This window comes from Saccopteryx bilineata, chromosome 5 (assembly GCF_036850765.1).
Source record: "Saccopteryx bilineata isolate mSacBil1 chromosome 5, mSacBil1_pri_phased_curated, whole genome shotgun sequence".
NCBI lineage: Eukaryota > Metazoa > Chordata > Mammalia > Chiroptera > Emballonuridae > Saccopteryx > Saccopteryx bilineata.
Window position 1 is genome coordinate 200,519,183 of NC_089494.1, and position 12,735 is coordinate 200,531,917.

General features: G+C 41.2%; 1 protein-coding gene and 1 pseudogene across 8 annotated transcripts in view; one reads left to right on the forward strand and one right to left on the reverse strand.

Annotated features, from left to right (window-relative positions):
* LIN54 (lin-54 DREAM MuvB core complex component) overlaps positions 1–12,735 on the forward strand; it is a 78,782-nt gene that overhangs the window by 38,348 nt on the left and 27,699 nt on the right. For all 8 annotated transcript variants that reach the window (XM_066279903.1, XM_066279907.1, XM_066279905.1 and 5 more), the window contains one exon: positions 9,955–10,171. In XM_066279903.1, coding sequence (XP_066136000.1) covers positions 9,955–10,171 — 217 coding nt within the window. The remainder of the gene's footprint in view (positions 1–9,954; positions 10,172–12,735) is intronic.
* Positions 6,997–7,120, reverse strand: LOC136307267 (small nucleolar RNA SNORA51; annotated as a pseudogene).

Here is a 12,735-nt window from a genome sequence, read left to right on the forward strand (position 1 = left end):
CTTCTAGCTTGAAAGCATTTTAAAGCTTTCAAATTTGCTTCTAATGGTAGATTTATTTATTTTAAAAGCCTAAAGTTTGGGAATTAGGATAATGTAAACATAGTTATTTTATGATAACTCTATAAATATTGTCACAAATTTTTAAAAACATATTTATAACCTGACCAAGTGGTGGCACAGTGGATAGAGCATTGGACTGGGTTGTAGAGGACCCAGGTTCAAAACCCGAGGTCACTGGATTGAGTGCAGGCTCAACAGCTTGAGTATGAGGTCAACGACTTAAGTGTGGGATCATAGACATGACCACATGGTCTCTGGCTTGAAGCCCAAAGTTGGTGGCTTGAGCAAGGGGTCACTGGCTCAACTGGAGCCCTCGGTCAAGGCACGTATGAGAAAGCAAACAATGAACAACTAAGGTGCCACAATGAACAATTGATGCTTCTCATCTCTCTCCCTTTCTGTTTGTCTGTCCCCACCCCCATTAAAAAAATAAGTAAAAATGTCCCTGTTTATTTTACAGGGTTTAGCCAAGGCATGGAAACACCTTAAGTCTCTATCAATGGATGATTGGATAAAGAAAATGTGTTTATTTGTACACATGCATGGAAATTATTCGGCTTAAAAAAAAAAAAGAATGAAATCCTGCTATTTGCAATAACATGGATTTACCTAACGAGGGCCTTATGTCCAATGCAATAAGTCAGATAGAGAAAGACATACTGTGTGATCTTACAAGTGGAATATAAAAAAACTAAAAGTGAACTTAAAGATACAGAGAACAGATTGGTGATTGCCAGAGATGGGAGTGTGGGTGAAATGTGTAATGGCGTTCAAAAAGTACAAACTTCCAGTTGTAAAATAAATAAGTTCTGTGGATGTAATGTGCAGCATGGTGACTAGTTAATAATACTGTATTGTAAAAAGTATACAAAAACTTTAAAAAAAGGCCCTGGCTGTTGGCTCAGTGGTAGAGTATGAGCCTGGCATGTGGAGTCACAAGTTCAATTCCTAGTCAGGGCACACAGGAGAAGCAGCCATCTGCTTCTCTACCCTTCCCCCTTCCTTTCTCTCTCTCTCTCTATATATATAGATATATAGATATATAGATATATATATCAGTCCCAGGTGCTGAGGATTGTTCCATTGAGCCTCTGCCTCAGGCACTAAATATAGCTCAGTTAGAAGCATGGCCCCAGGCACTGGCCGGTTGGCTCAGTGGTAGAGCGTCGGCCTGGCATGTGGGGGACCCAGGTTCGATTCCCGGCCAGGGCATATAGGAGAAGTGCCCATTTGCTTCTCCACCCCCCCCCTTCCTCTCTGTCTCTCTCTTCCCCTCCCGCAGCCAAGGCTCCATTGGAGCAAAGATGGCCTGGGCGCTAGGGATGGCTCCTTGGCCTCTGCCCCAGGCGCTAGAGTGGCTCTGGTCTCAGCAGAGCGATGCCCCCTGGTGGGCAGAGTATCGCCCCTGGTGGGTGTGCCGGGTGGATCCCGGTTGGGTGCATGCAGAAGTCTGTCTGTCTCTCCCCGTTTCCAGCTTCAGAAAAAAATACAAAAAAAAAAAAAAAGAAGCATGGCCCCAGATGGGCAGAGCATTGGCCCCAGGTGGGGTTTGCCAGGTGGATCCCTATCAGGGTGCATGCCGGAATCTATCTCCCCTCCTCTCACTTGGATAATAAGAAGAAAAAAATACTGTATTATATATTTGGAAGTCACTTCATAAAATTTTTGTTATCATCACAGGAAAAAATAATTTGTAATTATGTGCAGTAGTGAATATCAGCTAAACTTATTTTAATCAATTATATATAATATCATTATATTGTATAACTAAAAATAATGCAATGTTTTATGTCAAGGGTAGTCAATCTTTTTATACCTACTGCCCAATTTTGTATCTGTTAGTAGTAAAATTTTCTACTGGTTCCACAGTAATGGTGATTTATAGAGTAGGGAAGTAACTTTACTTTGTAAAATTTATAAAGCAGAGAGAGTTACAGCAAGTTAAAGCATATAATAATAATTACTTACCAAGTACTTTATGTTGGATTTTCGCTAAGTTTGGCAGAATAAATCTTTATAAAACAACTTACTGTAGTTAAATCTATCTTTTTATTTATACTTTGGTTGCTCCACTACCGCCCACCATGAAAGCTGGAATGCCCACTAGTGGGTGGTAGGGACCAGGTTGACTACCACTGTTTTATGTCAATTATAAGTATTTCAATAAAAAAGGAAAAGAAAAAGACAGGCTCTTTCCCAATAAAAAGTATGCAAAAAATTAGCAGCCAGTTAATCTAGATTAAAAACTGAGTCTCAAGTCATATTCTAGGCAGAGATGATATGAATTGCTATTTTAAGAGATTTTACACATAAGACATTCATGCCTTAGGTTGCTTAGGATTAATTATTTCTGCCCCCCCCCCTTTTTTTTTGTAACAGAGACAGAGAGAAGGACAGATAGGAACAGACAGGAAGGGAGAGATAAGAAGCATCAGTTCTTCATTGCTGCACCTTAGTTATTCATTGATTGCTTTCTCATAAGTGCCTTGACTGGGGGCTATTGCAGAATGAGTGACCCCTTGTTCAAGCCAGCGACCTTGGGCTCAAGCTGGTGAGACTTGCTCAGACTTCATGAGCCCCCACTCAAGCTGTCTGTCCTATTTCTTATTATAACTTCTGTGAAAAAGTATTTCCTGTGGAGTGTCTGTACATGATACTATATCTGCCCTGCTCTTGTCACCCATATATTATATACAAACTTACAAAGTGAAGTTCCTCCCCACAAAATGCTATTGTTATTTATAAATAAGTTTAGGAAATACCATATTCCTCTAGGAGATTTTTTAATGCTTATTAGCATGTTAAAGGCTTTGAGCAGTCCTGCAGAAAAGGCCTTTGTTTACCTGGGGATTTTATCAATTGACTTGACAAAGGTAGGCCATTTATTTCATCCTGAAGAGCTAATATTTAGTGAAATAAACACTGTAGTAAACACTACCCAAGAGCATTAAGGAAGTTATTCTGATTTTGTGATAGATTAAACAAATACTATTTATAAAAAAAAATTTTTATTGAATATATTGGGGTGATATTGATTAATAAAATTATATAGGTTTCAGGGGTACAGTTTTATTGAATACATCATTTGTATATTGTTCACCACTCCAAGTCAAGTCACCTTTCATCACCATTTACTGCCCTATACCCTCTGTAAAGCCAGTATCCACGGCCACCATCACAGCCGCCTGGCCCATGCAGGTTCGCATTTGATTCGGACAGTCGGTAATGAAACAATGGAGCCAAGAACTGGTGGGCCATCATCTTTAATCCTAGCTGCACCTGGCGGGCAAGTAAAAATACACACTGGGCTCCAAAACCCACTCACATTCAGTGCTCACAAAGCTACTGACTTAACCAAGTTTCCTAGAATCAAAGGTTTCTAGCTCACCAGACTTATTCACCTCTGTTCCCCATCTCCTTCCTTCTCCCTGCACAAACTGCACAAACTGGCTTCTCACTAAACACTCCACCATCTTGGCTGCTTCTCCTGGCCTCTTCCACGTGGCTTTTCTCTGCTCTCTGCTCTCTCCTCTCTCCTCTAATGCTAATCTCAGGAAGCTCCCGTTCTGCCCCCATTTTATAGTGCAGAAATCAAAACCTTTAATCCAATATACAAAATAGGGAAGTCTCTAATACAGAGTCACTTATTTGGGGCATGATGGGATTGCACCACCCCACATCAAAAAGGGTGGGAAAGGCTTAGTCCTAAAACCAAGCCCCAGGCTACAAGGATCCTGCCTGCCCACAGCCAGCCCCCAACACACATTAATATCATCTGGGCAGCGAGCTTCCATGTGGGCAGCGCCATCTTTAACAAAGTGAGCATAGTATATTTTATCTGCCCAACACCCTGCTTCACACTCATCTACCTCCCTCCATCCCCCTTCCCTCTGGTAATCACCAACAGTGTGTGTCCCAAAGCACTATTTGAATTTCTTTTTTTTTTTTTTTTTTTTTCTGAAGCTGGAAACGGGGAGAGACAGTCAGACAGACTCCTGCATGCGCCCGACCGACCGACCGGGATCCACCCAGCACGCCCACCAGGGGCGACGCTCTGCCCACCTGGGGCGTCGCTATGCTGCGACCAGAGCCACTCTAGCGCCTGGGGCAGAGGCCAAGGAGCCATCCCCAGCGCCCGGGCCATCTTTGCTCCAATGGAGCCTTGGCTGCGGGAGGGGAAGAGAGAGACAGAGAGGAAGGAGGGGGGAGTGGAGAAGCAAATGGGCGCTTCTCCTATGTGCCCTGGCCGGGAATCGAACCTGGGTCCCCCGCACTCCAGGCCAACGCTCTACCGCTGAGCCAACCGGCCAGGTCCTTGAATTTCATTTAGTGGTAGTGTTCTCCTTGGTACAAAGAAAAAGGTATAAAAATGCAATGAATAGCTTGCCAAAATACACACAAGACTGAGACTAACTGGAACAAAAGCTCATGTCTGAATAATGACTTTTTTTTTTTTTTTTTTTTTTAATTTATTCATTTTAGAGAAGAGAGAGAGAGAGAAGGGGGGAGGAGCAGGAAGCATCAACTCCTATATATGCCTTGACTAGGCAGGCCCAGGGTTTTGAACCGGCAACCTCAGCATTCCAGGTCGATGCTTTATCCACTGCGCCACCACAGGTCAGGCTGAATAATGACTTCTAAGCCATGTTTGCAAACAGAACCAAATTGCAAATTGTACAAAAGAAAAAAAAAGCAGGCATATTGATATGGAACCCTACAAATTCAGTGTTTTCAGGATATTGGTTGAGCCATCTATCTATATAACTGTCTTGTCTCCAACATTAGCAGATAAAATAAGAATCCTCGCCTGACCAGCTGGTTGTGCAATGGATAGAGTGTCGTACTGGGACTCAGGACCCAGGTTTGAAACCCTGAGGTTGCCGGCTTGAGCACGGGCTCACCAGCCTGAGCTTAGGGTTGCTGGCTTGAGCACAGGATCATAGACATGACCCCATGGTCGCTGGCTTGAAGCCCAAGGTCGCTGGTTTAAGCAAGGGGTCACTCATTCTGCGGTAGCCCCCGGTCAAGGCACATATGAGAAAGCAATCAATGAACAACTGAGGAGACTAAGGTGCTGCAATGAAGAATTGATACTTCTCATCTCTCTCCCTTCCTTCTCTCTGTCCCTATCTGTCCCTCTCTCTATCTCTGTCACAAAAATAGAGAGGGAGGGAGGGAAGGAAAGAAGGAAAGGGAAAGGAGAGGAAGGAAAGAAAAGAAAGAAAGAGAGAGAGAAAGGAAAGAAAGAAAAAAAGAAAGAAAAGGAAGGAAGGAAAGAGAGAGAAAGAAAGAAAGAAAGAAAGAAAGAAAGAAAGAAAGAAAGAAAGAAAGAGAAAAGAGAAAGAAAGAAAGAAAGAAAAGAAAGAAAGAAAGAAAGAAAGAAAGAAAGAAAGAAAGAAAGAAAGAAAGAAAGAAAGAAAGAAGGGGTGAAGGAGAGGAAGGGGTGGAAGGGAAGGAGGGAGGGAGGGAAGGAGGAAAGAAAGAAGACTTTATTAGGTGAAGGCCCTGGCCAGTTTGCTCAGTGGTAGAGCATTGGCCCAGTGTGTGAATGTCCTAGGTTTGATTCTCGATCAGGGTACACAAGAGAAGTGACCATCTGCTTTTCTACCCCTCACCCTACTCTTTCCCTTTCTCTCTCTCTCTCTCCCTCCCTCCCTCCCTCTCCCTTCTCCCTCAGCCTTGGCTTAATTGTTTCAAGTGCTGAGGGTGGTTCCATGAAGCCTTTGCCTTAGGCGCTAAAAATAGCTTCATTGTTAGCATGGCCCCAGATGGGCAGCGCATTGGCCCCAGACGCATTGGCCCCAGACGGGGGTTGCTGGGTGGATCGCTGTTGGGGTGCATGTGGGAGTCTGCCTCTCTGTCTCTCCTCCTCTCACTTGGAAAAGAAGAGGAAAAAAAGAATTTAGTAGACAAGTTCATCAACAAATTAGATATAGCTAAAGAAAGGATTAGATTTTTTTTTTTTTTTTGAGAAAATGAGAGAATTCCTCACCAGCAGGTCTGCACTTAATGAAAAGACAGAAAGGCTGAATTTGTGTGGTATATATAAATGAATGTCTTTTGGAGTTTAAATTATATGTAGAATTAAAATACGGAAGCACCAAGAGGAGGCAAGAGTAAATGGAGTTTGTGTTCTGTGGTTCTTTCATTGTCTGATATGTAAAGTGTTAACTTAATTCCTTCATTGTAATCTCTAGGGTAACTACTAAAGAATAGTAACATAATTATAAATAACAAGTTAATGGAGTGGGGAAATGAACTAATAAAATATTTAACCAAAAGTAAGGCAGTAAAGGAGAAAAAGGAACAAAAGAGAGGATATGTAGTTCAAATAGGAAGATGTACAATGGTAGATTTATGTTCAAATATTTAACTATGTTAGATATAAACAGACACTGATTAAAAATATAGTCAAATCTGATTATTTTAAAGACTAAATTATATATATATAGCAGGGGTTGGGAACCTATGGCTCGCGAGCCAGATGTGGTTCTTTTGATGGCTGCATCTGGCTCGCAGACAAATCTTTAATAAAAAATGTTAAAAATATAAAACAGTCTCATGTATTACAATCCATTCATTTCCTACCGCTCATGTTCATGGTTGCGGGTGACTGGAGCCAATCACCAAATTTTTTATTGGATAATGCATAATGTACACAGGTCATTGTATGGCTCTCATGGAATTACATTTTAAAATATGTGGCTCTCTCAGCCAAAAAGGTTCCCGACTCCTGATATATAGCTTGTAAGAGCTGTAGCTTGAAGTTTAGGATATAAAAATTTGAAACTAAAGAGGTGGAAACGATATGCAATGCTGTGCCCCTGTATTGGTACTATGTTTTGTCTAGCTCATAAAGTTGTTCCTAGACTTAAGTCAGATCATCTTAGAGGGTTTTTTTGTGTTTTGTTTTTGTTTTTTGTTTTTTTAGAAACCCCGTGTCCCCCCATTCACAATACATACCAGGCAAAGAGCCAGGGCTGAGGTGTAGATGGGTGGGTTTACTCTGCCTCCTCTTTCTGTACAGTAGTGTAACACAGCCTGCGGTAAGCGCTTGACCTGTGGTGGCACAGCGGATAAAGAGTCGACTAGAAATGCTGAGGTCTCCAGTTCAAAACCCTGGGCTTGCCTGGTCAGGGCACATATGGGAGTTGGTGCTTCCAGCTCCTCCCCCTTCTCTCTCTCTGTCTATCTCTCCTCTCTCTCTCTCTCTCTCTCCTCTCTAAAAATGAATAGAAAAAAAAAGTCCACAGAACACAGCCTGCGGTAAGCACTGGGAGGCCGATAATCTTAGAGGGTTTTTTTGTTTTTGTTTTTGTTTTTACAGCGACAGAGAGAGAGTCAGAGAGAGGGATAGATAGGGACAGGCAGACAGGAATGGAGCGAGATGAGAAGCATCAATCATCAGTTTTTCGTTGCAACACCTTAGTTGTTCATTGATTGCTTTCTCATATGTGCCTTGACCATGGGCCTTCAGCAGACCGAGTAACCCCTTGCTCAGATCAGCAACCTTGGGTCCAAGCTGGTGAGCTTTAGCTCAAGCCAGATGAGCCCACGCTCAAGCTGGCAACCTCGGAGTCTCAAACCTGGCTCCTCCACATCCCAGTCTGACGCTCTATCCACTGTGCCACCGCCTGGTCAGGCAATCTTAGGGTTTTTTTAAAGCATTGTCCTGTATATATATTAAGTAACCAATACTCTTAACTGTTGTTTGAGGCACCTTGTTTTTGAAGACAGAATCCTTCCTCCCATTTTGAGCTAATACAGCAAGGACTGTATGTCTTGCACCATTGTATGTTATTTATCTCATAGGTTGCTTGATTTTTCAGTAGCTTCCATATGTACACATTTTATTCCCTTAAGCTATATATTTTCATTAAATGCACTTATTTATGGCTATTTTATTTTTAATCTGCTTTGTGGTATCTCTGCCTAATGATAATATGATTTATTTGGAGAAAGAGAAACATTGGTTTGTTGTTTCATTTAATTATGCATTTGTTGGTCAATTCTTGTATGTGCCTTAACCAGGGATCGAACCTATAACTTTGACATATTGAGATGACGCTCTAATCAACTCAGCTACCCGCCAGGACATGTGTTAATTATTTTATGCTTAAGTAAGTCAATGGAGATTGACTATTAAATTTTCAAACTAAATGACATTCTTCTTTTTCATTTCCTGAGCTTTAAAGAAAATATTCAAGCCCTGGCCGGTTGGCTCAGTGGTAGAGCATCGGCCTGGCGTGCAGAAGTCCTGGGTTCGATTCCCGGCCAAGGCACACAGGAGAAGCGCCCATCTACTTCACCCCTCCCCCTCTCCTTCCTCTCTGTCTCTCTCTTCCCCTCCCGCAGCCAAGGCTCCATTGGAACAAAGTTGGCCCGGGCGCTGGGGATGGCTCTGTGGCCTCTGCCTTAGGCGCTAGAATGGCTCTGATTGTGGCAGAGCGACGCCCCAGATGGGCAAGCATCGCCCCCTGGTGGGCGTGCTGGGTGGATCCCGGGCACATGTGGAAGTCTGCCTGACTGCCTCCCCGTTTCCGACTTCAGAAAAGTACAAAAAAAAAAGAAAAAGAAAATGTTCAAATTCTTCAGAATTATTCTTTCATAAATTGTTATTCACATAATGAGTATAGGTCTCCATCATGTTAGTTACCTTTTAGCATGAGGGCTTTTTAAAGAAGAGGTGGGACCTGACCGGGCGGTGGCGCAGTGGATAGAGCGTCAGACTGGGATGTGGAAGACCCAGGTTCGAGACCCCGAGGTCGCCCCCGAGGTCGCCAGCTTGAGCGAGGGCTCATCAAGTTTGAGCAAAAGCTCACCAGCTTGAGCCCAAGATCGCTGGCTCGAGCAAGGGGTTACTCGGTCTGCTGAAGGCCCGCGGTCAAGGCAGGTATGAGAAAGCAATCAATGAACAATTACGGTGTTGCAATGCACAACGAAAAACTAATGATTGATGCTTCTCATCTCTCTGTTCCTGTCTGTCTGTCCCTGTCTATTTCTTTCTCTGACTCTCTCTCTATCTCTGTTAAAAAAAAAAAAAAAAAAAAAAAAAAAGAGGAAGAAGTGGGGATGTAATTCTTTATAAAATAATATTACAGAAGTAGTTAGAGGATCTTTTCTGGATCTTTGCTTTGTATGACAGTCTGTTATACATCAATTAAACCTTGATTGGAGAAACTTAAAAGTTTGTTTTGCCTCTGATGTTTCATTTAGCTTTTTAGGAAGTCACATAGCTTTTTGTTGGACTGAAGGAGAAAATTAAAAATGATTATGTTGACTCAGATCTGAATCACCCAAAATTAGTTTCCCTGGACAACCAAAGTTGGTGTAATTCTGGACTGAGTTTGGCCTCCTACCCGTATGTTAGTGGGTACATTTGTATCTGTGGAGTGTTTTAAGCCTTTCAGAAATTACTAAACCAAAAGAGGGCTTTTCTTTTGGGTTTCTTTCTCCTTTAAAACATGGGAAAGTGCAATTTGCCGTAGTTAATTTGGTGGGTAGTAATAAAGCCAAATATCTGCATCCTTCTTTTTCTTTTGTCTGTGTCAAATATGGGGCTTAATCCTGAGAGTTTTTAAATAATCTCTTTCTTCTAAATTTTACCTGGTATTAACAAAACTCTACATACAAGATTTTGTAATTTAAGTAATAATTTCTTCATAGCAAGTCATCTGACCTGGATTACCAACTGGAGATGGAAGACAGAACTCATTGTGGTTTCACTCCTGTATTTGTGACTATTCTTTTTATTTCTCTTTGAACAGGTTGTTCCTTTCAACAGCTTTTGATGAAATACAGGAATATACTTTTACTTGAGCTATTGTCTTAAATTAAAAGGTGTAGGAAAGTTAAATACCAGATTGATGGTAGCCATGTTGTATTGTTTAATAGGGAGTGAAATCAGCTGTGCAGACCATCACTGTTGGAGGCGTGAGCACATCACAGTTTAAGACAATTATTCCTCTGGCAACTGCTCCCAATGTCCAGCAGATTCAAGTGCCTGGAAGCAAGTTTCATTATGTCCGGCTTGTTACTGCCACAACAGCCAGTAGCTCCACGCAGCCAGCTAGTCAGAGTCCCAGCACAAACACTCAGCCTCTTCAGCAAGGTTAGTAACCATTTCTTTAAATAGTAATTAATACTTTTAACATTATTAAAGAACATCGTGTCCTTTTCTTGCTGAAAGCCTGATGAAGTATGGCATTCCAGTTGCGAGTTTGAATCAGCAGCTATTATAGAAAGCAGTGAAATAGTCATAGTTATATAGTTGTGACCATAGTATTTCATTCTGCTAGATGTTGTTGGTCACAGTATTATAGTGCCAGCTAATCATAATTATTTGTCAATTTGTGGTTGACCATTATATTGCTGGTTTAAAAGCCTACCATTTATGCCAGTGGGATAGATTTAGATGGAACCAAATTATGTATTTGTCTTATTTTTTTAACTATCAAGATGCTTGATAAGATTTATGTCAGTGGAAATGACCAGTAGACAAGGTATAAATAGGAAATAAAGATTTATATAACTTTCATTCTTATGTTGAATCTGTAATTGCTAATAAAAAGTTATTAAAATATTCTGTTACTTTGCTCAGTTGTATCTTTCCTGTAGGGTATTTCTGTTTATAGTTTTTCCATTTTCTGTTTGTGTTTAATCCTTTCTACCACCTGAAACACAGACTCATACACATAATCTTTCTCCATATTTATCTACTTAAAAAGTTGAATGGTGTGGCCTGACCTGTGGTGGCGCAGTGGATAAAGCATCGACCTGGAAATGCTGAGGTCGCCGGTTCAAAACCCTGGGCTTGCCTGGTCAAGGCACATATGGGAGTTGATGCTTCCTGCTCCTCCCCCTTCTCTCTCTCTGTCTCTCTCTTCTCTCCCTCTCTCTCTCCTTTCTAAAATGAATAAATAAAATAAATAAAATTAAAAAACTTAAAAAAAAAAAAAGTTGAATGGTGTGACAGAATCAGAACAGGGCTTTATTTATTTATTTATTTATTTATTTATTTATTTATTTATTTATTTTTGAAACTGCTGCATATTCCAGTGATGTCAAAAAGCAGTTGATGGCAAGTGAATGATGGCAAGTATTGTTTACTAGATGTAACTAGAAGAAATAAGATCACTTCTTGAGGCCCTGGCCAGTTGGCTCAGTGGTAGAGCATCAGCCCAGCATGTGGAAGTCCCGGGTTCAGTTCCCAGTCAGGGCACACAGGAGAAGCGCCCATCTGCTTCTCCATCCTTCCTCTTCTCCTTTCTCTCTCTCTCTCTCTTCCCCTTCAGCCGAGGCTCCATTGGAGCAAAGATGGCCCGGGTGCTGAGGATGGCTTCATGGCCTCCACCTCAGGTGCTAGAATGGCTCCAGTTGCAACAGAGCAACACCCCAGATGGGCAGAGCATCACCCCCTGGTGGGCATGCCGGGTGGATCCCGGTCGGGTGCATGCGGGAGTCTGTCTTTGCCTCCCCACTTCTCACTTCAGAAAAATACAAAAAAGAAATAAAAGACCACTTCTTTATTTCTTTCATTTTATTAAGAAATTGGAGGATGGAGCTATCTATTGCTAATAGTTTACCTGAGGGAAAATCTATTTCATTAATTACTGGTAGGAGAAAAATGAGAATACATGAGGGAAACAGTACTTTGGTGTGTATTTCATTAAAATTAAATGTATCAAGTAATTAATTTTCTAATTCCTTTTTAAACTGATAATGTTCTTAATGAGAGGAAAAATGAAACAGATTGCTGCCTGACCTGTGGTGGCTCGGTGGATAAAGTGTCAACTTGGAATGCTGAGGTCACTGGTTCAAAACCCAGGCTTGCCCTGTCAAGGCACATATGGGAAGCAACTACAAATTAATGCTTCCCATTCCTCTCCTCTCTTTCCCCTCTCCCTAAAATGAATAAAAATCTTTTAAAAAAGAAAAGAAACATTGCTTCCTACAGGACTTTCATTTTATATTCTCTCAGTACTTAAACTTAGTAGGGTACTAACAGAAGTACAAGTTCAGTTTCCTTAGATATCATAATGATATAAAGATATTAGTTGTGTTTTATGTGTGTGTTTGTCTGTACCCATATGCTGAATGTCTATTTCTAGTGTAATGTTAAGACTAATTTACTCATTATCAGGAATAAGCCTTTGGTATAAGTAAAAGAGGGAGCTGAAGATGCAGGAAGAGTAGAGAAGCAGTTGGACATTTCATATTTCTAGTATATTTACTAGTGTCTTCTTTCCCAAATTCAAGTCTGTCTTTCTGCCTTTCTCTATGTCTCTATTGTCTTTGCCTCCTGGAAATTCCTCACCCCACCTTCCTCCCCCTTCTGCCTCCCTGCCTCTTCCTGTTGCTTTCCACCTTCAACTTCCTCCCTGATCTCCCTTCCCACTCTCTGGATCCTTCTCTGGGTATAACTTCTTCCACACTCAAGTACACTTATTACTCATGTGATTCCCCTTATATCTACTCAGATTTTTCTTTTTATTTTTCTCTTTTATCCCATGAAAGATGTGAGTATATATAATATATTTTTTTTCACATAAATAACAAATTAAATATGCAGTTTTTATTGGAAATGCACTACTTTATCAGAGTTGCTCTACTTTATCAGAGGTATATCTTTCTAAGGACTTAATTTTCTATGAGCAATTTACTTATGCCGGAAGG